Source organism: Phocoena phocoena, chromosome 2 (assembly GCF_963924675.1).
Source record: "Phocoena phocoena chromosome 2, mPhoPho1.1, whole genome shotgun sequence".
Lineage (NCBI taxonomy): Eukaryota > Metazoa > Chordata > Mammalia > Artiodactyla > Phocoenidae > Phocoena > Phocoena phocoena.
Window position 1 is genome coordinate 33,834,363 of NC_089220.1, and position 26,043 is coordinate 33,860,405.

At 41.3% G+C, this 26,043-nt stretch overlaps 1 protein-coding gene across 2 annotated transcripts; it reads left to right on the forward strand.

Moving 5' to 3' along the window:
* The first annotated feature begins 1,295 nt into the window (after positions 1–1,295).
* On the forward strand, positions 1,296–25,803 carry RDH11 (retinol dehydrogenase 11). Of its 2 annotated transcripts, XM_065870944.1 has the most exons (7): positions 1,296–1,505; positions 4,116–4,234; positions 5,517–5,672; positions 6,845–6,949; positions 7,527–7,736; positions 11,067–11,256; positions 24,556–25,803. In XM_065870944.1, exons 1-7 carry the CDS (start codon positions 1,438–1,440, stop codon positions 24,656–24,658), a joined length of 951 nt encoding a protein of 316 aa, XP_065727016.1. In that variant the 5' UTR covers positions 1,296–1,437; the 3' UTR covers positions 24,659–25,803. The 2 variants fall into 2 exon arrangements, with proteins under 2 accessions (XP_065727016.1, XP_065727017.1); XM_065870945.1 differs by lacking the exon at positions 7,527–7,736 and having other exon boundaries at positions 1,438–1,505; positions 24,556–24,658.
* The last annotated feature ends 240 nt before the right edge of the window (positions 25,804–26,043 follow it).

The following is a 26,043-nucleotide window of genomic DNA, read 5'->3' on the forward strand; positions in this document are numbered from 1 at the left end:
CTATATATGTTGCTTGCCCACTAACTCCTGACTTTCCTCAGGCCTCAGCTCAAATGTTATTTCCTCAAAGAAGCCTTCCTGATTTCCAGACCAGGAGAGGTCTCCTGCTATGACCTTCCAAAGCTTTCTCTATTTTCCCTCATAACCCTCATCACAATTTATTCACAGTGATCACTTGGTGCAGAGGTCATTTCTCCCTTGTACTAGGCTCCTTGCTGGACCTCAGTACAGTGCCTAGTACATTGTAGGAATACCATAAACATCTGTCAAGTAAATGAGTGAATGAATAAGGAACAAAACATGGGAAAAGCTTTTAATACAGGTGTAAAAGTCTATTCAAATATTAGGTAACCCAGTAATGAGCGTGTGACAAAATCTGATGACTTAGATAATATAATGTTAAATCAGTAGAAATTTGTATTGTGTGAAGGAAACCCTCTCCTCTCCAATTGCTATAAAATATATTGGTTCAAATTGAGCTTGGTGTATGTGTCTTTCAATCAAATGGAAATGAATTATCCAGAAGAACCAGAATACATTACTGTGCGCAGTCAGGGACCACAGACAGATAATGACTTAAAACATTCCCCACCTTCACCCCCAAGGAAACGAGACATAGTCCTCAGATGGCAGACCGAAAGGAGTGACTGACCAGGGAAGCTGCTTGTTCCCAGAGAATTTCCATGGCTTTAATTCAAGACAGGATTAAATACTTTCATGAGTAGGCAAAACCAACTCTGCTAATCTAAGAAATCCATTGCTACCCCGGAAGTTAATATAACTAACCCAAGTCATCAAGAAAACTATATTCTATCATCAATTCACACTCAAACACCAGGAAAATTATGATTATACTTTATATTTCATTATAATTCCAAAAAGACACAATAAAATGATTCTCCTGGGAGTGTCTTCAGGGACCGATTGCTTCTGCTTCTTTGCGTGAAGGAATCCCTAAGGAGGAAAGATTCCCCCCTCCCCCCCAACTGTCAGACTCCAACCGCTCCTCTTTTGTGCAGTCAGCCTTAGAACATTTCCCAGACGCCAATATTTGACCTCCAGGAGAAACAGGGGGTAACCACCTAACCATAATTGGGGAAAACTGAACCAGGGTCTGGACTTAGGCACCGGCACAGAGAGGACTGGGGAGATTTCATGGTGGCCAGAAGGGCCATGGGAGAGCTGGTTCGATGATCCCAAAGGCCCTAGATACTAGCTGGTTGGGGACCCGTTGCGTATCTGGTGCAAGATTCAGCTTCTCTCAGCGTCTGGGAACAGCGTGCTCACATGCCAAGCTTTGGACTACATTTCCCAGACAGCTTTACTCCCCGGGCTGTCGCACTTTACTAGGGTGTGTCTTGGAAGAGAGGCCACAGCCGGCGAGCACCGCTGGGGCATCTCGCTCATCTCCGGCAGCCGCACCTGCCTCCCCGCGAGATGATTGGGGTCCTGCTCGTGCTCCTCCTCCTCCCCTTTCTCCTGTACATCGCTGCACCCCAAATCAGGTCTGTGCAAATGTATTGCCTTCTCTTGAGAAGACTTCGGGGGAAATATTCATCCCCATCGAAGCTCTGTTCTTCAAAAGAAGGAAAGGAAGACTCCCCGCGGGGCTCCAAGTAGGGGAGTTCGGTTGATCGGAGGAGGTGCAGGTCCTGGGTGAGGAGGGCGATACCAGGAGACCCCAGGCCGTTGGAAGGGGCTGCAGTCCGGAGCACCCTGCTTTGTTTCCTCAGTGCGAATCGTGACATCTGCAGTTCCATTGCTTGCTCTCTTGTTGCTGTTAGATTTGCTTTTTCTCTGGACGGATGTAGTAAAGGAGAGAATTGAAAGGGTTTCATCACATTCTCCTGCCTACTACCTGCCTTCGCAGCAGGAGTTGGGGGTGGGAGGTGGTCCGAGCCCTGCTCTGGGGTTTGGGGGTGGGGAGGAGAGGTTGAGGGTCGTGGTCTCTTGACCAGGTGACACATCAGCCAATGGCTGGCTGAGTGCCCCGGAGAATCAGCAGCGAGTTGCACACTGCTGATTGGTGCTGAGTAAATCACCAGTAGTGACGGTGGACCAATGACTGAAGACACACACTCCTTCCCTCGGTGGGGATTGGATGGGCGGGGGAAGGGGGACGCGGTCACTGTCTGAGTGGAACTGCAAGGCGCGCTAGATCACCCTCTGCCGTTTCTTACCACATTCACCCCTTCTTCCCTTTCTCCCCACCTCCCTCGAGCCCCTCCTCCAGTTGTATTTTTCCTCCCCTCTGCACACGCAGTCCTTCCACCTCTAGGCACACATGGGTTTTGGTACTGGGGCGAAACGCTCCTTTTTATCTCTTTCCGTCACGACATCCTCTTATCCCCACAGAATCTCACTGAAGAGTTGAACCTGAACTGAAAATAGTGCTCATATCTCAGCAAGATTTTTCTAAGGAAGGTTACACTCCAAGGGTGATGTTCCAAACCACCTAGCTAGGTCATGGGGGCTTGACCAGAGCTGGACTTTCATAGTTGATTGTCTCTTTTCTTCCTGCTGGTTAAGCAGAAGGAAGAGCTGGATAGAGGCCCTGATATGTTGTGGCTCCTGGAGCTAAAGCTGAAGGTATGTGGGAAACAGAGCAGGGAGGCTTGTTCTGAGGAGGAAGATATCCGTTGGTGGTCACCTTGAGTTAGTTTGCTTCCTTCGTGGCCTGTTTGTTCTAAGCAGGAACTTGAGTGGCTAGAAGTGTGTACTTTGCAGTTCTAAGTTCAATGAAACAGGTTGAAATGCTCTTAAAAATGCATCTCCCAGTCAACAAATTGTTTTAAATTGAGCCCCCAAGATTTGCAGAGAAAAGAACAATCTGAGGCCTACTAATATCTGTTTCTGCATTCATTCTTCTGGAGAAGCAGGATGAAGGAAGAAGGACTCAAATTAGTGAAACCAGGACTTGAATCTCAGCTCCCCTTTGTACTTATTAACATTATTCTTTGTCTTATTTATTTATTTTTTCTAAATGTATTTATTTATTTTTGGCTGCATTGAGTCTTCGTTGCTGTGTGCAAGCTTTCTCTAGTTGCGGCGAGCAGGGGCTACTAAAGAGTTGCTGAGCACGGGCTTCTCACTGCGGTGGCTTCTCTTGTTGTGGAGCACGGGCTCTAGGCACACAGGCTTCAGTAGTTGTGGCACGCGGGCTCAGTAGTTGTGGCACATGGGCTTAGTTGCTCTGTGGCTGAGGGATCTTCCCGGACCAGGGCTCGAACCCGTGTCCCCTGCATTGGCAGACGGATTCTTAACCACTGTGCCACCAGAGAAGTCCCTCTTTGTTTTATTTTTAAGTGTGTGTGTGTTTCTGTTCGTTTTGTCCAGGTTGACAAGCTTTCATAATTTTAACTTTGTGTTGGGTAAGCTGTTTTATTAAGGCCGTAAAGTGACAGTTATGGACAGATTAACATCAGTGGACCAGTTCTTTGTTTTTCTAGGCTGAGTCTTGTGATTTCCTAAGCCTAAGAAAGGCTCCACCAGGATCCTGGCTAAACAGATATTCATCAGTTCTTGTAACTGCAGGGAACAGTGCTAAGGTTTGCCCTTATAATAGAATCACTTCTGTCCTCAAGCAAGAGCAGAAACATTTGGACAAGAAAATCTTTAATAAATTTATTTACTTATTTATTTATTTTTATTTTTGGCTGCGTTGGGTCTTCGTTGCTGTGCGCGGGCTTCTCATTGTGGTGACATCTCTTGTTGCGGAGCACGGGCTCTAGCCGCGTGGGCTTCAGTAGTTGTGGCACGCAGGCTCAGTAGTTGTGGCTCACAGGCTCTAGAGCGCAGGCTCAGCAGTTGTGGTGCACGGGCTTAGTTGCTCTGTGGCATGTGGGATCTTCCTGGACCAGGGCTCGAACCCGTGTCCCCTGCATTGGCAGGCAGATTCTTAACCACCGTGCCACCAGGGAAGCCCAAGCAAGAAAATCTTAAGAGCAGAAAATTTTGTTTTCTTTCCTCCAACCTTCCTTTAATCTATAAAAAGCCAGCAGTAGAAGGAACCAAAACAGTCCTCAGCCTTGGGACCTGTAGACGCGAGAATGTTGCAGGAATCTCTGGCTGAGGCAAAGAGAATGAAGAACTGATGAGCTCTCCTCTGTTTGCAGGAAAATGCTGTCCAGCGGGGTGTGTACATCAACCATCCAGCTTCCTGGGAAAGTCGCTGTGGTCACTGGAGCCAACACAGGCATCGGGAAGGAGACAGCCAAAGAGCTAGCTCAAAGAGGCAAATTCATCTGCTTCTAATTCCCTCCTGCCACTGTTGTTTTTTTTTAATTCAAGTGTAGTTGATTCACAATGTTAATTTCTGCTGTACAGCAAAGTGATTCAGTTATACATATATATACATTCTTTTATTAATATATTCTTTTCCATTGTGGTTTATCATAGGATATTGAATATAGCTCCCTGTGCTATACAGTAGGACCTTGTTGTCCATCCATTCTATATGTAATAGCTTGCATCTGCCAATCCCTAACTCCCAGTCCATCCATCCCCCATCTTGGCAACCACAAGTTTGTTCTCTATGTCTGTGAGTCTGTTTCTGTTTTGTAGATAGGTTCATCTGTGTCATATTTTAGATTCCATGTATAAGTGATATCATATGGTATTTGTCTTTCTCCTTCTGACTTACTTCACTTAGTGTGATAATCTCTAGTTGCATCCATCTTGCTGCAAATGGCATTATTTCATTCTTTTTTATGGCTGAGTAGTATTCCATTGTATATACGTACCACATCTTCTTTATCCATTCATCTGTCAATGGACATTTAGGCTGTTTTCATATCTTGGCTATTGTGAATAGTGCTGCTATGAACATAGGGGTGCATGTATCTTTTTGAATTATAGCTTTGTCCAGATATGTGCCCAGGAGTGGATTGCTGGATTATGTGGTAATTCTATTTGTAGTTTTCTGAGGAGCCTCCATACTGTTTTCTATAGTGGTTGCACCAACTTATATTCCCACCAACAGTGTAGGAGCGTTCCTTTTTCTCCACACCCTCTCTAGCATTTGTTATTTGTAGACTTTTAATGATGGCCATTCTGACTGGTGTTAGATGATATCTCACTGTAGTTTTGATTTGCATTTCTCTAATAATTAGTGATGTTAAACATCTTTTCATGTGCCTATTGGCCATCTGTAGATCTTCTTTGGAGAAATGTCTATTTAGGTCTTCTTCTTGCTACTGCTCTTTTATCCCTTGCAATGATGACCATTCTCATTATTTCCTCCCAGTCTTGGAATTCAAGAACATTCCAAGTGCCCTGCTGATTTGCTGGTCTGACACTAGTACAATGTTCTATATATAATGGACACAATGAATATTATTGATTTATTTTTCTTTCCTGATTTGTTCATCAGATACCTCTGTGTGAAGTAGGGGTAATTCCTTTTTTAAAAAAACATTTAACATTAAAAAAAATAACATTTAACATTAGTATTAGGTCTTTGATGCTCACTCAAAAACAGAGCCGACAGTTTGTCTCTTTTATATGTTGGTTGACAGGAGCCCGTGTATATTTAGCTTGCCGGGATGTGCAAAAGGGGGAGTTGGTGGCCAGAGAGATCCAGATCATGACAGGGAACCAACAGGTGTTGGTGCGGAAACTGGACTTGGCTGATACTAAATCTATTCGAGCCTTTGCTAAGGACTTCTTAGCAGGTAAGTGTGGAACTGGAGACTATGCTGTGGGTCTTGCAATCAACGTGGCAGACTTAGCTAAAAGGAAAAGATTCCTCTCCCTCTCTGACACATAGAAATGCTAGACAAAATATAGCCAAAAACTTATGATTCATAGCTGAACTCATTAGTAACAAAGGGAAATACCTAAGAGGCAGAAACAAAAAGTGAATTCAAAGGTTCATAGCAGTGCATAAGAACTAAAGCCAGAAATCTCATACAGGTACCAGAACTCAAAATGGGCTTTAAGGTCTGGAGTCCAAATATCCGTACAGGGATAGGAGATGAGACCTCAGGATGTTGAGGGCTGGGTTGCTGTCTGTATCTGAGGCTCCACATAAGGTTGGGATTCACAAAAAGCCATCTGGTCCTTGGTACAGGGAGCTTAAAAAAAACCCAGGCCACCAGCTCAGGGACATGACAAAGAAGCTTAACATCTCTTTAGAACATGGATGGATAAACGGTCATCTGCAAGAAATTAGAACTTCAAGCTGACATCATTTATGCGGTGGGGGGGAATTCATTCACACCACCAACCGGTGCAAGAAACTTGAGCTGAGAACTTAACGTAAAACCCCATAGTATCACATCAAAATTGAGTCCAAGAGCACCCTGTAGGCTTATTCCCTCATAACCCAGGGATCTAGGCCTCCCAAGGGAAGCAACTTCCACTGATATATACTTTTAGTCAGAAATCACAACTCATTTGAGGAAATAAATCATAAGAGAGAGTTGGCAGATGAAACAAAGCGGTGAAACCAGTGTTTCTTTGTGGGCCTGAATCCGAGCGGCAGGGAGGCATAGAGAGTATCCTTTTTCTCTTGTTTTGGAATTTCCCATTCAGCTTGGGAAGTCTTTCTGTTGGGAGAGATAGACAGAACACTTCCCAAAAGCACTGAGTAAGTAGCTCCTGAATTGGAAAGATTGGAAAGGCCATTTGGTAGTGTCAGGTGGAATTTTGCCCTGTATTAAGAGTATGTATGATTCAACTAAAGTCTTAAAATGAAAAAACAATACAAAATGAGTATGAGGGTAAAATAGAGGAAAGATTGAAGCCATGCATCCTCATTTTCAAAGCATGGGTATGGGGCAGATTTCAAAGATGTAACAGCTGTGGCTGGCCACTTCCATACTCCATCCCCTCTTCCCTGCAGAGGAAAAGCATCTCCACATTTTGATCAACAACGCAGGAGTGATGATGTGTCCCTACTCCAAGACAGCCGACGGCTTTGAGATGCACATGGGAGTCAACCACTTAGGTAAGAAATTGTGTCTCATCACAAAGCTAGAGGGAAACTAAAGTTCTCCTTGGAAAACTTAGGGTCATATGGAGCCTTCTTTGTGGTGTGATTGGACCTTTGGGCCATAACAGACTATAAGTGTATAATAAATAGTGTTGTCCTGCCTGAAAGCTCAGGCTCGCTTGAGGTTCCTCCCACTTTTTAATCTGTGCTTCAGATTCAATTTACCTTAGAATATTTTTGAACAACCTAATTGGATTGGGGGCTGTGTTTTCTTTGTAGAGACCCTTGTGGCCAGCATCAAGTAGAGGCCACCTGCTCTTAAACAGTGATGTTATTCAAAGTTGGGATAAGACATGACTTTGTATTCGTATTCACATAATCCAGACCTACCTCATAGAGAGATGTCTCATGTCTTTGGCTGTTCCTATTTCCCTAAACCGTCACTGAACTTATTCTGTAGTTGATAATGAATTAATGAGGCAAAAAGCCTTATTCTTGAGTGCTCTGCCTTCCATAGCTGAGCCCGGCTCACCACTACTCCCTTCACCCTCACATTGGCCCTGAACTCTGTTCATTCTACTTTTTCTCAAAGGTCACTTCCTCCTGACCCACCTGTTGCTAGAGAAGTTGAAGGAATCAACCCCATCAAGGGTAGTGAATGTGTCTTCCTTAGCACATCACCTGGGAAGGATCCACTTCCATAACCTGCAGGGTGAGAAGTTCTACCATGCAGGTCTGGCCTACTGTCACAGCAAGTTAGCCAACATTCTCTTTACCCAGGAACTGGCCCGGAGGCTAAAAGGTAGGCTTAGCAGAAATGAGTGTGGAGACATGAGTCAATGGGAAGTAGCTAAAAGCCACAGGAATAGGAACTGTTTTCTGGAGCCTATCCTCTGGACAGGACCTGCTTCCATGGCTCTACCTGGGTATAGTTTTAGTAAACAGCCCACAAGTGAATGTTGGAGGTGACTGGGAGGTAACGGGAAAATTCTGAAGGCTGGGCTTTGGCAGTTATTAGCTGCATGACCTGCAGCAAGTAGTTTAACTTTTCAAGACTTATTTCCTCATATGTAAAATGGGACTGCTTCACGGGTTATTGTCGTGATTAATTCAGGCCTCATGAGCAAAGCAAGTTTTTTGACTCGTAATGAAACTAGATAGAAGGGAGGGACCAGAACTGGCACTGGCTACAACCATTGGGATAAAACAGGTGCTGGGACTATGGAGGGGGGTCTCCCTAACAATAAAGGGTCATATAAGAGGGAAATGTATGCTTGAGGAGGGCAGTCTCCAGTCACAAATAAACAGAGGTCCTTGGAATGGTCTACTATGGATTTCCAATAAATAGAACGGGAAATCCAGGGTGGACAATTAGAGTTGCTTAGGATTAAGGCAGGCAGAATTCAGGCTGAAGGTATCAGACACATTAGCCCCATCGTTGGAACAGGATCCTCAAACCACTGTGAGATGGAGGGTTATGTCTATGCCCAGGGCATAACATCCTTTATCAGCTTGGGATGGATCAGGGTAACTGGATGGTGAAAACTGCCCAAAGGTTGGTCAGGGAGCTAGGGTGGCCTGGAAGTGGAGAGATGGACCCAGCTGTGAGGATCAGATAAAAGCAGAGGCTACACGAGTGAGAAAACCTGATAGGTATGAGGATTAGGTGGGAAATAGCTATGATGCAATGAAAGAAACCTGGGCATGACGGAAGAGTCATTCATTCAGCCATTCAACAGCCACGTATGCCAGTGTCCATGCTATTTTACACACCGGATTAGTGGAGTGGTGGAGTGGTTCACGTCCAACGGGAGAGAGAAATAATTAGCAAGTATTTTTACAACTGTCACATGTAAAATCACATGTAAAAATCAGTCTAGTAATGCATGAATAATTCTCATTGTAAAAAGTTCAAATAAGATGGAAGTATATAGAGTTATTCTCCTCTCTTCCCTTTCTGCTTTTCTCCCCTCAAGATACCACTGTCAACAACTTGATGTGCACCATTCCAATTATTTTCTTGTGCATTTACATATGTATATATCATACATAAGGAAGTGAAATTCCAACACAGTATCTTAGAGATCTTTCCATGTACTACACCGAGATTTACCCCATTACTTTTGTTGGCCGCATTGTGTTTCATAGTATAGATGTGCTTTAGTTTATTCATTTCCTAAACAACGTCTAGACAGTTTTCTTTTTGTTGTTGTTATTTAATTATAATTGTGATAAATGCTATAAAGGGGAATTACGAGGACCTATAATGGATTGGCAGGGGGGTGGTGGGGAGAACCTTATTCAGTCTGAAGGATCAGGAAGGACTTTTCTGAGAGAGTGAGTTGCAAGCTGAGCCCTTGCAGGATGATTAGAAATTAAATGGGTTAGGGCTTCCCTGGTGGCGCAGTGGTTGAGAGTCCACCTGCTGATGCAGGGGACACGGGTTTGTGTCCCGGTCCAGGAAGATCCCACATGCCGTGGAGCGGCTGGGCCCATGAGCCACGGCCGCTGAGCCTGCGCGTCCGGAGCCTGTGCTCCGCAACGGGAGAGGTCACAACAGTGAGAGGCCCGCATACCGCAAAAAAAAAAAAAAAAAAAAAAGAAATTAAATGGGTTACAGTGTGGGTGGGGTGAGGCAGCTGAGGGGGCTGAGGAACATTCCAGGCAAAAGGAAGAGAATGCATGAAGGTCTGGTCTCTGCTTGAGAAACTGAGAAAAGGCAGTCATAGTTAGAATGTAGAAAGCAAGAGGTCTGAGCTGAGACTGGTAAGGTTGGTGAAGGTGAAATCCAGAGAGGCCACAGTAAGGATTTTAGTGTTTATTCTAAGAGCAATGGAAAACCGTTAAAATGGAATCCTTTTTTAAAACGAGGGCAAGAGTGGATGCAGCAGGTGATTTCTGTGGTTGAGGTAAGAAGTGAGGGTAGCTTGGACTAAGGTGGTGGAGATGGAGGGTAATAGACACTCCTGAGAGATATTTAGGATGTGAAAATCACAGGGCTTGTTGATTGGAGATGTATGGTGAGGTGGTGGATCCTTAAGGACTGGTCCTGTGTGCCTGCCTGGTTGAAAGTGTAGGGAACGCTACAAGAACCAGGTTTGGCCTTAAATATATGAAGTCAGTTTTGGACCTCTGAGTCTGCATTACTATGGGTCATCTAGAGTAGATGTCAAGTGGAAAATAATACAGGTCAACAGTTCTTTCTCTGTAATTGTGAAATCCACAAAGGCCTGAAAACTCAGTTTTTCCCTAAGCTTGATACCAAAACTCATTTGGCAGCAAAACCTCACCCGTGCTAGGGAGAGTAGGTAATAGACACTTTATATATATAAAATAAAATTTTAAACATTGGAAACATTTCTGACCCCAGGGTTTCTAGAAAAGAATTGGGGACCTGAAAGAGCACATGCGTAAGTGTCATTTAGCACTTATCATGCACCAGACAGTATTCTAAGCTCTTTTACACATGAACTCATTTAATCCTGAGAACAGCTCTGTGAGGTGTAGGTGTTATAATTATCCCTATTTTACAGATGAGGAAACTAAGTCACAACATCAGGAAGGTCACACAGCTAGTGAGTGGTAAAGCTTGGATTTGAAACTGGGCATTCTGACTACAAAGTCCATACCCTTAACCAGCACATTATACTGCCTTTTATTGTCAGCCAAGAGTTAAAAGGAGCCACTTGGACCATAGATAAACATGAGTGCTGTAAAGTTACAGAGAGGGAATTTAGTGAACCATGAGAACTCTTAACATTTGAAGTTTGGGTAGAAGATGATGAACCGGTCCAGGAAAAAAGAGGATGCATCCAGAAAGGTTAAAAAAACCAGAAGAGGTGTGGGATCATGGAAGCCAGTGAAAAGGCAGCTTTAGGATGAGAAGTGGTTAACAATGTCAAGTGCTTCTGAGAGGTCCTGGCTCTGCTGCTTCCTAGCAGTTAATAACCTCTCTGAGCCTTAATTGTAATCTGTGAAATGAAGGTATAAATTACTGTGAGGAGTGCTTGCGATAGCATCATGGGAAGGGAGTCCACATGGGGCAAATGTTTATTCATGTCTTCTGCTCTCTTTGGCCACTTGGCAACCTCAAATCCTGTCTTCCCCTCTCTATATGGCATCCCCGCATCAGGCTGTGGCGTTACAACGTACTCTGTACACCCTGGCACAGTCGACTCTGAATTGGTTCGGCACTCATCCCTCATGAGATGGATTTGGTGGCTTTTCTCCTTCTTCATCAAGACCCCTCAGCAGGGAGCCCAGACCAGCCTGTACTGTGCCTTAACGGAAGGTCTTGAAGTTCTAAGTGGAAACCATTTCAGGTATGAATGTATCTGTTTTTGAAGATGGCATTTCATTGCCCACAGGAAATAATTTGGATTTGTCTGGTATACCATACCCTTTTTATTTTGGGGGGGGGGCAGCAGGTGTTTATTTATTTATTTAAATTTTCATTTTATATTGGACTATAGTTGATTTACAATGTCATGTTAGTTTCAGGTGTACAGCAAAATGATTCAGTTATACATATACATATATTCATTCTTTTTCATATTCTTTTCTTATATAGGTTATCATAGAATATTGAGTAGAGTTCCCTGTGCTATACAGTAGGTCCTTGTTGGTTACCTATCTTAGATATAGTAGTGTGTGTATATTAATCCCAGGCTCCTGATTTATGCCTCTCCACCATGTTTCCCCTTTGGTATCCATAAGTTTGTTTTTGATATCTGTAAGTCTGTTTCTTTCTGTTTTGTAAATAAGTTCATTTGTGTTATTTTTAAAGATTAGATTCCACACATGAGTGATGACATATGATATTTGTTTTTCTCTGTCTGACTTACTTCACCTAGCACCTAGTATGGTAATCTCTAGGTCCATCCATGTTACTGCAGATGGCATTATTTCATTCTCTTTTATGGCTGAGTAATATTCCATTGTCTATATGTATACCTTACCTTTTTAAAAAAGTACATTGTCCAATATGGCTTTTGTCTCTTGACTCTAGGGATGAGGGTAGTTAATGATGCTGATGTTTTATCTTTTAATAGGGGAATTTGACCCATTCACATTTTTTTGTGGTAACTGCTAGGTTTGATTTTATTCATGCCATCTTTTATATGGATGATTATGCTTTCTGGTTGTTTCTTCTCTTCCTACATTTTTTTATGTCAATCTAGTTTTCTTTGCTCCTTTTTGGACTCCTAGTTCTATTTTTTCACATTAAAAATAATTTGAATCTGTATTTCTCCATTGCCTTCAGGACTAAAATAGTATCAATGGACTCCCTTCTTGAATAAGTGAGGACTTTTAAAACTTTGTATTGTAGGGAATTTTGAATGTACACAGGAGTAGACAAGATAGCATGTTGAATCCCCATATACCCATAATCAACCTCAACAACCATTAACCCATGGCCAGTCCTGCCTCATCTCCACCCACTACCCCTTCCCACATTTTTCTCATTCCATATTATTTTGAAGCAAGTTCCAGATATCACACAGGATCAAAATGTTAACACGGTTTCACCTCCACCTTCAAGATTTTGTGGAAATAATCTGAAATTTTAGAGAAAGGGCTGTAAATAAATTCAGATTGAAATGAAAGGTAGACAGTCAGATCATGAAAGGTCTATAATGCCAGGCTTAGAGAGGAGCCACAGAAGTTGTTTCAGTAGAGAGAGCAATAATCTGGTCTGCGGTTTAGAAAAATATCCTTAGTAACTCCGTTTGATGAATGAATGAAGTACCCCAAATGAGAGAGAATGAGTTTCTGATGTAGGGTGATGACAGCCGGAATGAGGAGAATGATTTAAGTGAGAGACCCTGAAGAGGCAGAATTTTTACCACTTGATGACCAACCAGTGAGGGGGTAGAGGAGGATTTGGTGACCTGGGTTCAAGCCTGACTTATTAGGAGATTAATTGTGACATTAACTGAGACAGAAGTTGTAGATAAATAATGTGTATAACTTAGGGTTCTTTGATTCCAAACCAGTGGAAATGGACTCTGACTAACATAAGCAAGAAGAGAATTTATTAAAATATGGGGATACTCCTAGGTTCGAAGGGAAGACTGAAGAGTCAGGCTTCGAACAGGCAGAATGGCCAGTCAGCTGGCCAGGACCCTGCTGCTGGAGTGAGTGAACGCCAGCTGTCTTCAGTCTGTTGCGTTGCTCACCATCCACTCTCCAGGGAGGAAGCATTGGGTCTCCTTCCTGCCCCGATCATCGCCTCCATCCTCTTACCCCGACTCACTTGGCTACAGGAGGACAGGCAGGCATTTGATTAATGGGCTCTTCAAACTATATCCAAGAAGAAGAGGTAATTCCATAGAAAGAAATCAGGTTTCTATTGCCAAAAGAATGTGGGATGGGTGTTCAACCAAAGAGTAACAATTGCCCACTACGTAATAAACCCAGCTCTGTACATGTTGAGTGTGTTATCCATAAGATATGTGAGTAGAACTGTGTAGCGGATAGTTGGAAATGCAGGTCTGAAGTACAAGAAGATAGATTATTTAGTTTTGTACACTGGAATGATTTTCCAAGAGTGACTGGATTCTTCTTCTCTGGAGATTTTTAAAAATGAAATAACCCTTTATCTTGGTTTTGACTGAATGGCTTAGAGTCAGCTTCAAATCCATAATTATTGAATTGACTTTGAAGAGCCTTTCCAGTACAATGGATTCTTAATTTTAAGCATTTTGAAGATCCAACAGCAGCCATGTAGACCACTAGCAAGACATGAACATAGAAGTCTGTCTTGATTGAAGCTTTAGGACCTTTGCACTGGTTGTTCTTTTCTGCCTGAAACTACTAATCAACTTTTTGTCTTTATAGATTTGCCTATACAGTTGGAATTATATAATATATGGCCTTTTGTGACTGGCTTTCACTTAGCATTACATGTTAAAGGTTCATCCATGCTAGAGGGTGTATCAATACTTCATTCCTTTTTATTGCCAAATATCTTATTTTATGGATACACCATCCTCATTTATCCATTCATCAGTTGATGGACATTTGGATTTTTTCCCATTTCTGGGTTATTAAGACAATGCTGCTATGAACATTCATGTACACATTTTGTATGGATATTTCTCTTGGGTATAAACCCAGAAATGGAATCTCACTGGAATATGGGTCATATTTTAACTCTACTTTAGCTGTTGAGAAACTGCCAGACTGTTTTCCAAAGTGGCTGCACCATTTTACATTGCCACAAGCAGTTTATGAGGGTTCCAATTTCTCCACATCCTTGTTAACACTTCTTATTGTCTGTCTGTCCTTTGATATTAGCTATCTGAGTATGTATGGAGTAGTGTATCTCATTGTGGTTCTCATTTGCATTTTCCTGCTAATGATGTTGAACATCTTTTCACGTGCTTATTGCCTGTTTCTATATCTTTGTTGGAGAAATGTCTATTCAAATCCTTTGCCCATTTTTAAATTGGATTGTCTTTTTGTTGTTTAGTTGTAACAGTTCTTTATATAATCTAGATATGAGTCCTTTATCAGGTATATGATTTGCAAATATTTTCTCCCATTCTATTGGTTTGTCTTTTCAGTTTCTTCATGGTGTCCTTTGAAGAACAGACGTTTTTAATTTTGATGAAGTCTCATTTATCTATTTTTTCTTTTATCACTTGTGCTTTTGGTGTCTTATCTAAGAAACTATTGCCTAGCCCCAGGTCACAAAGATTTATTACTGTTTTCTTCCAACAGTTTTATAGTTTTAACATTAAGTTCAGGTCTATGATCCCTTTGCTTTTCTTTTTGAATTTCATTTTATTTATTTTTTATACAACAGGTTCTTTTTTTTTAACATCTTTATTGGAGTATAATTGCTTTACAATGGTGTGTTAGTTTCTGCTTTATAACAAAGTGAATCAGCTATACATACACATATATCCCCATATCTCTTCCCTCTTGCATCTTCCTCCCTCCCACTCTCCCTATCCCACCCCTCTAGGTGGTCACAAAGCACTGAGCTGATCTCCCTGTTATACAGCAGGTTCTTATTAGTTATCCATTTTATACACATCAGAGTATACATGTCAATCCCAATCTCCCAATTCATCACACCCCCACCCCCACCCCTGCCACTTTCCCCCCTTGGTGTCCATAGGTTTGTTCTCTACACCTGTGTCTCTTTTTCTGCCCTTCAAACCAGTTCATCTGTACCATTTTTCTAGGTTCCACATACATGCGATAATATATGATATTTGTTTTTCTCTTTCTGACTTACTTCACTCTGTATGGCAATCTCTAGATCCATCCACATCTCAACAAATGACTCAATTTCGTTCCTTTTTATGGCTGAGTAATATTCCATTGTATATAGGTACCACATCTTCTTTATCTATTTGTCTGTCGATGGGCACTTAGGTTGCTTCCATGACCTGGCTATTGTAAATAGTGCTGCAATGAACATTGGGGTGCATGTGTCTTTTTGAATTATGGTTTTCTCTGGGTATATGCCCACTAGTGGGATTGCTGGTCATATGGTAATTCTATTTTTAGTTTTTTAAGGAACCTCCATACTGTTCTCCGTAGTGGCTGTATCAATTTACATTCCCACCAACAGGGCAAGAGGGTTCCCTTTTCTCCACACCCTCTCCAGCATTTGTTGTTTGTAGATTTTCTGATCATGCCCATTCTAACTGGTGTGAGGTGGGTGATACCTCATTGTAGTTTTGATTTGTACTTCTCTAATAATTAGAGATGTTGAGCAGCTTTTTTAAAAAAAATTATTTATTGTTTATTTTTGGCTGTGTTGGCACTTTGCTGCTCCGCGTGGGCTTTCTTTATTTGTGGCGAGCGGGGGCTACTCTTCGTTGCGGTTTGTGGGCTTTTCATTGCAGTGGCTTCTTTTGTTGCAGAACACAGGCTCTAGGCAAGCAGGCTCAGTAGTTGTGGTGCACGGGCTTCGTTGCTCCACAGCCTGTGGGATCTTCCCGGACCAGGGCTCGAATGCGCGTCCCCTGCATTGGCAGGCGGATTCTTAACCTCTGCGCCACCAGGGAAGTCTCTGTTGAGCAGCTTTTCGTGTGCTTCTGGGCATCTGTATGTCTTCTTTGGAGAAATGTCTGTTTAGGTCTTCTGGCCTGATTGGGTGGTTTGTTTCTTTAATATTAAGCTGCATGAGCTGTTTATATATTTTGGAGATTAATCCTTTGTCTGTTGATTTTTTTTTTTTTTTTGCGGTACGCGGGCCTCTCACCGTTGGGGCCTCTCCCGGACACGCAGGCTCAGCCGCTCCACGGCATGTGGGATCTTCCCGGACCGGGGCACGAACCCGCGTCCCCTGCATTGGCAGGCAGACTCTCAACCACTGCGCCACCAGGGAAGCCCTGTCCGTTGATTTGTTTGCAAATATTTTCTCCCATTCTGAGGGTTGTCTTTTCGTCTTGTTTGTAGTTTCCTTTGCTTTGCAAAAGCTTTCAAGTTTCATTAGGTCCCATTTGTTTATTTTTGTTTTTATTTCCATTACTCTAGGAGGTGGATCAAAAAAGGTCTTGCTGTGATTTATGTCAAAAAGTGTTCTTCATATGTTTCCCTCTAAGAGTTTTAGTGTCCAGTCTTACATTTAGGTCTCTAATCCATTCTGAGTTTATTTTTGTGTATGATGTTAGGCAGTGTTCTAATTTCATTCTTTTACATGTAGCTGTCCAGTTTTCCCAGCACCACTTATTGAAGAGACTGTCTTTTCTCCACTGTATACCCTTGCCTCCTTTGTCGTAGATTAGTTGACCATAGGTGTGTGGGTTTATCTCTGGGCTTTCTATACTATACCATTGATCTATATTTCTGTTTTTGTGCCAGTACCATACCATCTTGATTGCTGTAGCTTTATAGTATAGTCTGAAGTCAGGGAGTCTGATTCCTCCAGCTCCGTTTTTTTCCCTCAAGACTGCTTTTGCTATTAGGGGTCTTTTGTATCTCCATACGAATTTTAAGATTTTTTGGTTCTTGTTTTGTAAAAAATGCCACTGGTAATTTGATAGGGATTGCATTGAATCTGTAGATTGCTTTGGGTAGTATAGTCATTTTCACCATATTGATTCTTCCAATCCAAGAACATGGTATATGTTTCCATCTGTTTGTGTCATCTTTGATTTCTTTCATCAGTGTCTTATAGTTTTCTGAGTACAGGTCTTTTACCTCCTTAGGTAGGTTTATTCCTAGGTACTTTATTCTATTTGTTGCAATGGTAAATGGGATTGTTTCCTTAATTTCTCTTTCTGATCTTTTGTTGTTAGTGTATAGGACTGCAAGAGATTTCTGTGCATTAATTTTTTATCCTGCAACGTTACCAAATTCATTGATTAGCTCTAGTAGTTTTCTGGTGGCATCTTTAGGACTGTCTAAGTATAGTTCATGTCATCTGCAAAAAGTGACAGTTTTACTTCTTCTTTTCCAATTTGTATTCCTTTTATTTCTTTTTCTTCTCTGATTGCTGTGGCTAGGACTTCCAATACTATGTTGAATAAGAGTGGCGAGAGTGGACATCCTTGTCTTGTTCCTGATCTTAGAGGAAATGCTTTCAGGTTTTCACCATGGAGAATGATGTTTGCTGTGGGTTTGTCATATATGGCCTTTATTCTGTTGAAGTAGATTCCCTCTACGGCCACTTTCTGGAGAGTTTTTATCATAAATGGGTGTTGAATTTTGTCAAAAGATTTTTCTGCATCTACTGAGATGATCATATGGTTTTTATTCTTCAATTTGTTAATATGGTGTATCACATTGATTGATTTGCGTATATTGAAGAATCCTTGCATCCCTGAGATAAATCCCTCTTGATCATGGTGTATGATCCTTTTAATGTGTTGTTGGATTCTGTTTGCTATAATTGGTTGAGGATTTTTGCATCTATATTCATCAGTGATATTGGTCTGTAATTTTCTGTTTTTGTAGTATCTTTGTCTGGTTTTGGTATCAAGGTGATGGTGGCCTCATAGAATGAGTTTGGGAGTGTTCCTTCCTCTGCAAATTTTTTGGAAGAGTTTGAGAAGGATGGGTGTTAGCTCTTCTCTAAATGTTTGATAGAATTCACCTGTGAAGCCATCTGGTCCTGGACTTTTGTTTGTTGGAAGATTTTTAATCACAGTTTCAAATTCATTACTTGCGATTGGTCTGTTTATATTTTCTATTTCTTCCTGGTTCAGTCTTGGAAGGTTATACCTTTCTAAAAATTTGTCCATTTCTTCCAGGTTTTCCATTTTATTGGCATAGAGGTGCTTGTGGTAGTCTCTTAGGATGCTTTGTATTTCTGCAGTGTCTGTTGTAACTTCTCCGTTTTCATTTCTAATTTCTATTGATTTGAGTCCTCTCTCTCTTTTTCTTGATGAGTCTGGCTAATGGTTTATCAATTTTGTTTATCTTCTCAAAGAACCAGCTTTTAGTTTTATTGATCTTTGCTATTGTTTTCTTTGTTTCTATTTCGTTTATTTCTGCTCTGCTCTTTATGATTTCTTTCCTTCTACTAACTTTGAGTTTTGTTTGTTCTTCTTTCTCTAGTTCCTTTAGTGTAAAGGTAGATTGTTTGAGATTTTTCTTGTTTCTTGAGGTAGGATTGTATTACTATAAACTTCCCTCTTAGAACTGCTTTTGCTGCATCCCATAGGTTTTGGATTGTCGTGTTTTCATTGTCATTTGTCTCTAGGTATTTTTTGGTTTCCTCTGATTTCTTCAGTGGTCTCTTGGTTATTTAGTAATGTATTGTTTAGCCTCCATGTGTTTGTGTTTTTTACTTTTTTCCCCCTGTAATTGATTTCTAATCTCTTAGCATTGTGGTCAGAAAAGATGCTTGATATGATTTCAATTTTCTTAAAGTTACTGAGGCTTAATTTGTGGCCCAAGATGTGATCTGTCCTGGAGAATGTTCTGTGCGCACTTGAGAAGAAAGTGTAATCTGCTGTTTTTGGATGGAATGTCCTGTAAATATCAATGAAATCTATCTGGTCTATTGTGTCATTTAAAGCTTGTGTTTCTTTATTAATTTTCTGTCTGGATGATCTGTCCATTCGTGTAAGTGAAGTGTTAAAGTCCCCCACTATTATTGTGTTACTGTCGATTTCCTCTTTTATAGCTGTTAGTAGTTGCATTATGTATTGAGGTGATCCTATGTTGGGTGCATATATATATGTATTTTTAACATCTTTATTGGGGTATAATTGCTTTACAATGGTGTGTTAGTTTCTGCTTTATAACAAAGTGAATCAGTTATACATATACATATGTTCCCATATCTCTTCCCTCTTGTGTCTCCCTCCCTCCCACCCTCCCTATCCCACCCCTCCAGGTGGTCACAAAACACCAAGCCAATATTCCTGTGCCATTCAGCTGCTTCCCACTAGCTATCTACCTTATGTTTGTTAGTGTATATATGTCCATGCCTCTATCTCGCCCTGTCATAGCTCACCCTTCCCCCTCCCCATATCCTCAAGTCCATTCTCCAGTAGGTCTGTGTCTTTATTCCTGTCTTACCCCTAGGTTCTTCATGACATTTTTTCCCCTTAAATTCCATATATATGTGTTAGCATATGGTATTTGTCTTTCTCTTTCTGACTTACTTCACTCTGTATGACAGATTCTAGGTCTATCCACCTCATTACAAATAGCTCAATTTCGTTTCTTTTTATGGCTGAGTAATATTCCATTGTATATATGTGCCACATCTTCTTTATCTATTCATCCAATGATGGGCACTTAGGTTGTTTCCATCTCCGGGCTATTGTAAATAGAGCTGCAATGAACATTTTGGTACCTGACTCTTTTTGAATTTTGGTTTTCTCAGGGTATATGCCCCGTAGTGGCATTGCTGGGTCATATGGTAGTTCTGTTTGTAGTTTTTTAAGGAATCTCCATACTGTTCTCCATAGTGGCTGAACCAATTCACATTCCCACCAGCAGTGCAAGAGTGTTCCCTTTTCTCCACACCCTCTCTAGCATTTATTGTTTCTAGATTTTTGGATGGTGGCCATTCTGACTGGTGTGAGATGATATCTCATTGTAGTTTTGATTTGCATTTCTCTAATAATTAATGATGTTGAGCATTCTTTCATGTGTTTTTTGGTAGTCTGTATATCGTTTTTGGAGAAATGTCTATTTAGGTCTTCTGCCCATTTTTGGATTGGGTTGTTTGTTTTTTTGTTATTGAGCTGCATGAGCTGCTTGTAAATTTTGGAAATTAATCCTTTGTCAGTTGCTTCATTTGCAAATATTTTCTCCCATTCTGAGTGTTGTCTTTTGGTCTTGTTTTTGGTTTCCTTTGCTGTGCAAAAGCTTGGGTGCATATATATTTATAGTTGTTATATCTTCTTCTTGGATTGATCCCTTGATCATTATCTAGTGTCCTTCCTTGTCTCTTGTAACATTCTTTATTTTAAAGTCTATTTTATCTGATATGAGTATTGCTACTCCATCTTTCCTTTGATTTCCATTTGCATGGAATATATTTTTCCATCCCCTCACTTTCAGTCTGTATGTGGCCCTAGGTCTGAAGTGGGTCTCTTCTAGACAGCATATATATGGGTCTTGTTTTTGTATCCATTCAGCAAGCCTGTGTCTTTTGGTTGAAGCATTTAATCCATTCACGTTTAAGGTAATTATCAATATGTATGTTCCTATTACCATTTTCTTAATTGTTTTGGGTTTGTTTTTGTAGATTCTTTTCTTCTCTTGTGTTTCCCACTTAGAGTAGTCCCTTTAGCATTTGTTGTAGAGCTGGTTTGCTTGTGCTGAATTCTCTTAGCTTTTGCTTGTCTTTAAAGCTTTTGAGTTTTCCATGGAATCTGAATGAGATTCTTGCCGGGTAAAGTAATCTTGGTTGCAGTTTCTTCCCTTTCATCACTTTAAATATATCGTGCCACTCCCTTCTGGCTTATAGAGTTTCTGCTGAGAAATCAGCTGTTAATCTTATGGGAGTTCCTTTGTATGTTATTTGTTGTTGTTCCCTTGTTGCTTTCAATAATTTTTCTTTGTCTTTAATTTTTGTCAATTTGATTACTATATGCCTCGGCATGTTTCTCCTTGGGTTTATCCTTCCTGGGGCTCTCTGCACTTCCTGGACTTGGGTGGCTATTTCCTTTCCCATGTTAGGGAAATTTTCGACTATAATCTCTTCAAATATTTTCTCGGTTCTTTTCTCTCTTTTCTCCTTCTGGGACCCCTATAATGTGAATGTTGTTTTGTTTAATGTTGTCCCAGAAGCCTCTTAGACTGTCTTCATTTCTTTTCATTCTTTTTTCTTTATTCTGTTCCATGGCAGTGAATTCCACCATTCTGTCTTCCAGGTCACTTATCTGTTCTTCTGCTTCAGTTATTCTGCTATTGACTCCTTCTAGTGTATTTTTCATTTCAGTTATTGTATTGTTCATCTCTGTTTGTTTGTTCTTTAATTCTTCCAGGTGTTTGTTCTTTATTTCTTCTAGGTCTTTGTTAAACATTTCTTGCATCTTCTTGAACTTTGCCTCCATTCTTTTTTTTTTTAATTTATTTTATTTTTTAATTTTTGTCTCTGTTGTGTCTTCGTTGCTGCATGCGGGCTTTCTCTAGTTGCAGTGAGTGGGGCTACTCTTCATTGAGGTGTACAGGCTTCTCATTGTGGTGGCTTCTTTTGTTGTGGAGCATGGGCTCTAGGTGTGCAGGCTACAGTAGTTGTGGCTTGTGGGCTCTAGAGTGCAGGCTCAGTAGTTGTGGTGCCTGGGCTTAGTTGCTCCGCGGCATGTGGGATCTTCCCAGACCAGGGCTTGAACCTGTGTCCCCTGCATTGACAGGTGGATTCTTTTTTTTTTTGTGGTAGGCGGGCCTCTCACTGCTGTGGCCCCTCCCGTTGCGGAGCACAGGCTCCGGACGCGCAGGCCCAGCGGCCGTGGCCCACGGGCCCAGCCGCTCCGCAGCACGTGGGGTCCTCCCGGACTGGGGCACGAACCCGTGCCCCCTGCATCAACAGGTGGACTCTCAACCACTGCGCCACCAGGGAAGCCCCGACAGGTGGATTCTTAACCACTGTGCCACCAGGGAAGCCCTGCCTCCATTCTTTTTCTGAGGTCCTGGATCATCTTCACTATCATTATTCTGAATTCTTTTTGTGGAAAGTTGCCTATCTCCACTTCATTTAGTTGTTTTTCTGGGGTTTTATCTTGTTCCTTCATCTGGTACAAAGTCCTCTGCCTGTCTTTCTGTGAATGTGGTTTTTCTTCCACAGGCTGTAGAATTGTAGTTCTTCTTGCTTCTGCTGTTTGCCCTCTCTCTTTTTTTTTTTTTTTTTTTTTGGCCATGCCACACAGCATGTGGGATATTAGTTCCCCGACCAGGGATCAAACCTGGGCCCCTGGCAGTGAGAGCAGAATCCTAACCACTGGACTGCCAGGGAATTCTGTATGATCCATTTTTGTTAATTTTTGTATATAGTATGAGGTAGGGTTCCAACTTCATTCTTTTGCATTTGGATATCCAATTGTCCCAGAACCATTTGTTGAAAAGATTATTTTCTCTTTGCTGAATTGTCATGATAGCTGTATTAGTCCATCTCGGGCTGCCATAACAGAATACCACAAACTAGATGGCTTAAATGACATTAATTTATTTTACCACAGTTCTGGAGGCTGGAAGTTCAAGATTAAGAGGCTGGCAGGGCTAGTCTCTGGTGAGGCCTCTCTTCTGCATTGCAGATGGTTACTTCTTGCTATGTCCTCACATGGCCTTTCCTCTGTGTGCATATTTTCTTGGTGTCTCCTTCTCTTCTTAATAAAGACGCTAGTTCTATTGGATTAAGGCCTCACCCTTATGACCTCATTTAACCTTAATTACCTCCTTAAAGACCCTATCTTCATTATAGTCACATGGGGGTTAGAGCTTTAACCTATGGATTTGGGGGGACATGAATCAGTCTATAACAGTAGTGTTACCAAAAATCAATTGACTGTAAATGTGAGGGTTTACTTCTGCACTTTTAATTCTATTCCATTCATTTACATGTGTATCCCTACACCAGTATAACGCTTTCTTGATTACAGTAGCTTTATAGTAAGTTTTGAAATTGGTCAATCTTTTACCTATACTGATTAATACTTACCAAAGTCCCACTGGAAATATCAGCATCATGACCAAGCTGATGTCATAACCATACTTCAGTAGTTCTTATTGTATGTAATATTTGAATTTTGTATTTGAATAATTTTTACAGCATGTCTTAGCTTACAGGGGATTTTCATGTCCTTTGTATCATTTGCTGTTCACCGTAAACTTAGAAGGAATTTAAGGCTTAGTACACTGGAGGCTGTAGAGGCCTACAGAGGCCAAGTCATTTCCAGAGAGTCATCCAGACCCTCTTGGTCATCAGTGATAGTCTTTTCACTCAGAAATGGCAGGTTTTGCTGGTGGTATTGGTGAGTTCCCTTAAACAGAAGTACTATACTTATAAGGCTTGTTTTTTAAATGCAAAGGTATCTTTAAGTATTTTTTTTTCAACCTTTCATGTATTTAAGAACCATCTGGAGAGCTGGTTGAAAACAGATTCCTAGGCCTCAATCCTAGAGATTCTGATTCAGCAGGTCTGGGGTTGGGCCTGAGAATTGGCATTTCTAGCAAGTTCTCAGAGATCCTGCTGTTTGTCCACAGCCCAGAGTTTGAGTAACACGGTTTTAATGGACATAGTGTTAGGGGTTTGCTTCACATGGTTATTTCAAACTTATCAACTCTCCTTTTTACCTTCAGAGTTTGCTTAGATGGTCCAGGAAGCAGTTTTCTTGAAACGGTATAGTTTTAAAAATTGTTTCTCATGTGACATCAAAGATCGTGAGCCTTTTACTCAATCATTAAAAAAGAAAATAACCCTCCATTGAATCCCTGCTGTGTACTCGATGCAGAGAATACAAAAATGAGTAAAAGAATTATCCTTGAGAAACTTTTCTGGGTGGTGAAAAGTTGGGATACCCCTCCGGCATTTAATGGGGACATAAAACAATTGTAGTTACAACAATGAATAGAAGGTATATGAAACACCTGGGACCTTGTTATTACCATTTCTTTTCTGCTATCATCTTTTACTTCTTTTGTTGGTTATGAAGCTGACTTTGCTTGTTCTTTGAGTTTAAAAACAGTTATAACTGCAGGTAGATCAGAAGGAAGAAGGTATTTTTTTTAACCACTCCAAGCACCTATGACCAATGTAAATAGCAGTATCTCAGCTACATGACACTGTACAAGGTCCTATAGAGTGAACCTTAGAGACATGTTTGAACAAGATGGACATACACAGGAGTCAGGCAGGCACTGATATTACAGTTAAATATATATATATATATATATATATATATATATATATATATATACACACACACACACAAAGGGGAATATAAAGACTAAATGGTACACATTATATATCAAACAAAGCATTCTGAGCCGGTGTGGTCTAGTGAGCTCTAAAATGGTAATTACATTTTCTCTGAGGTAAACATTGGAGGATGCAGAATTAGGGCAAACACTGGTCCTGTGAAGCGCCCAGAGCACGTGTCATCCCTGGGTTGTTTTTCTGTTGTGTTCCTTATCCCAGGCAGAGAGCAGACTCCATTCTTAACCCTGTGCTTTAAGCCTTTCTCTTTCCTTTCCAGTGACTGCCATGTGGCATGGGTCTCTACACAGGCTCGTAATGAGACAGTAGCAAGGCGGCTGTGGGATGTCAGCTGTGACCTGCTGGGCATCCCTGTGGATTGACAGGTGATGGCAGTTGGACCCAAGAGAAGCCTGCAGTAGACTACTAAGTACTCTCTGCCAAAATGATTCTCCTTCAGGATGGCCGAAACCTTGAGCACAAAGAAAGCAAACCTTCCAGCCTTGCCTGCTTGATGTCTGATAACAGCCCAGTGTACACTGCCAGATTCATCTAAACGCCTTGCATTTGTCCAGATTTATTTTGCTCCTGTTACTGCCAGAGTTACTAGAGGTAATATAGGATAAGTAGACCTTCATATGACTTCCAAGCTCATATTTTCCTTCTGAAGCCTACTACCTAGGAGAACCTAAGCTATGGCAGGGGTTAATTTCTGGCACTTTGGATTAGTTTCTATCCTGTTTGTCCACAATGTAGTTCCTCCCAACCAAACAACCTTCAAGGGGGCCATCCTTTAGCCTTAGCTAAACTCCAGGAGTCACAGTGGCTTGGCTCAAGAGCAGGGCTTGTCCCTCACCTCTTAAGAAAACCATCATGGCACCAACGTCTGAATTCTTTCAGGAAACTTCACTGAATCTGGATTGTGGCATGGCTTTATCTCTGACAACCTAAAGCCACTGCTGCTAAAACACTTTCACATGCCTAGACCACAGAAGAGCTTCCTTTTCTAAGAAGTTAGTGGAGTTTACAGGATGGCAGAAATTTGGGGAAAGGCAAAAATAAAAATCAAATTTAAACTGTCATTCGTTTTCCTGCTGTTTCTCAAATCAGCAAGAGGGTGGTGAAAGAAGCAGCTTGAGAAGATAGGCCACCTGACTTCAGTTACTGACCCTAGATCCATGGAGGCCTCCTTTTTGTGCCTTGGTTTCTCTTAGAAAACCAGAAGGAAAAGGCTATTTAGTGATTGTCCCTGAGTATATCTTTGTGTGTGTTCTTGTGTATTTATGCAGCTGGGAGTATTCAAAATAGCCACAAAGGAACAGTATTAAACTAGACCCCCGTGCAGGTAAATAATCAGAGACGGAGCAGACCTGTGTCATTCAGTCTTTGATACAATGGAAAATGAACTCTGTATATGCTGATAACTACCCACCAAGAAGCACATGGGTGGCAGGGAAGAAGTCCAAAAAAGAGAAGAATCCTGGAAGATAATGCATGCAAAGGCAATGAAGGGACTAGAAAAGGGTTTTAAAAAAAACCACACACACACTCATACAACAGCTAAATATGTTAGTAATATCCAGCAAGAGAAGAATTGAGGGTGACCACCTGAGTTCAAGTAAGACGGGAAAGGCACTATGTTAAGCACCAATCAACCTATGTGGTAGAAAAAAACCCAGACAAACAAAAACAAACAAACAAAAAACCCCCAATTATTTATTCAGCAAAATTATCTTAAGGACTGATATCGGTAATTATAGTCAGTTTA

Bases quoted from the DNA above. Each gene is read 5' to 3' on its own strand.
- RDH11 (XM_065870944.1), top strand. From the start codon at position 1,438: ATGATTGGGGTCCTGCTCGTGCTCCTCCTCCTCCCCTTTCTCCTGTAC. The intron at 4,235-5,516 runs GCAAATTCATCT...GTTGGTTGACAG, and splicing joins CAAAGAGCTAGCTCAAAGAG to GAGCCCGTGTATATTTAGCT. The intron at 6,950-7,526 runs GTAAGAAATTGT...TTTTTCTCAAAG, and splicing joins CATGGGAGTCAACCACTTAG to GTCACTTCCTCCTGACCCAC.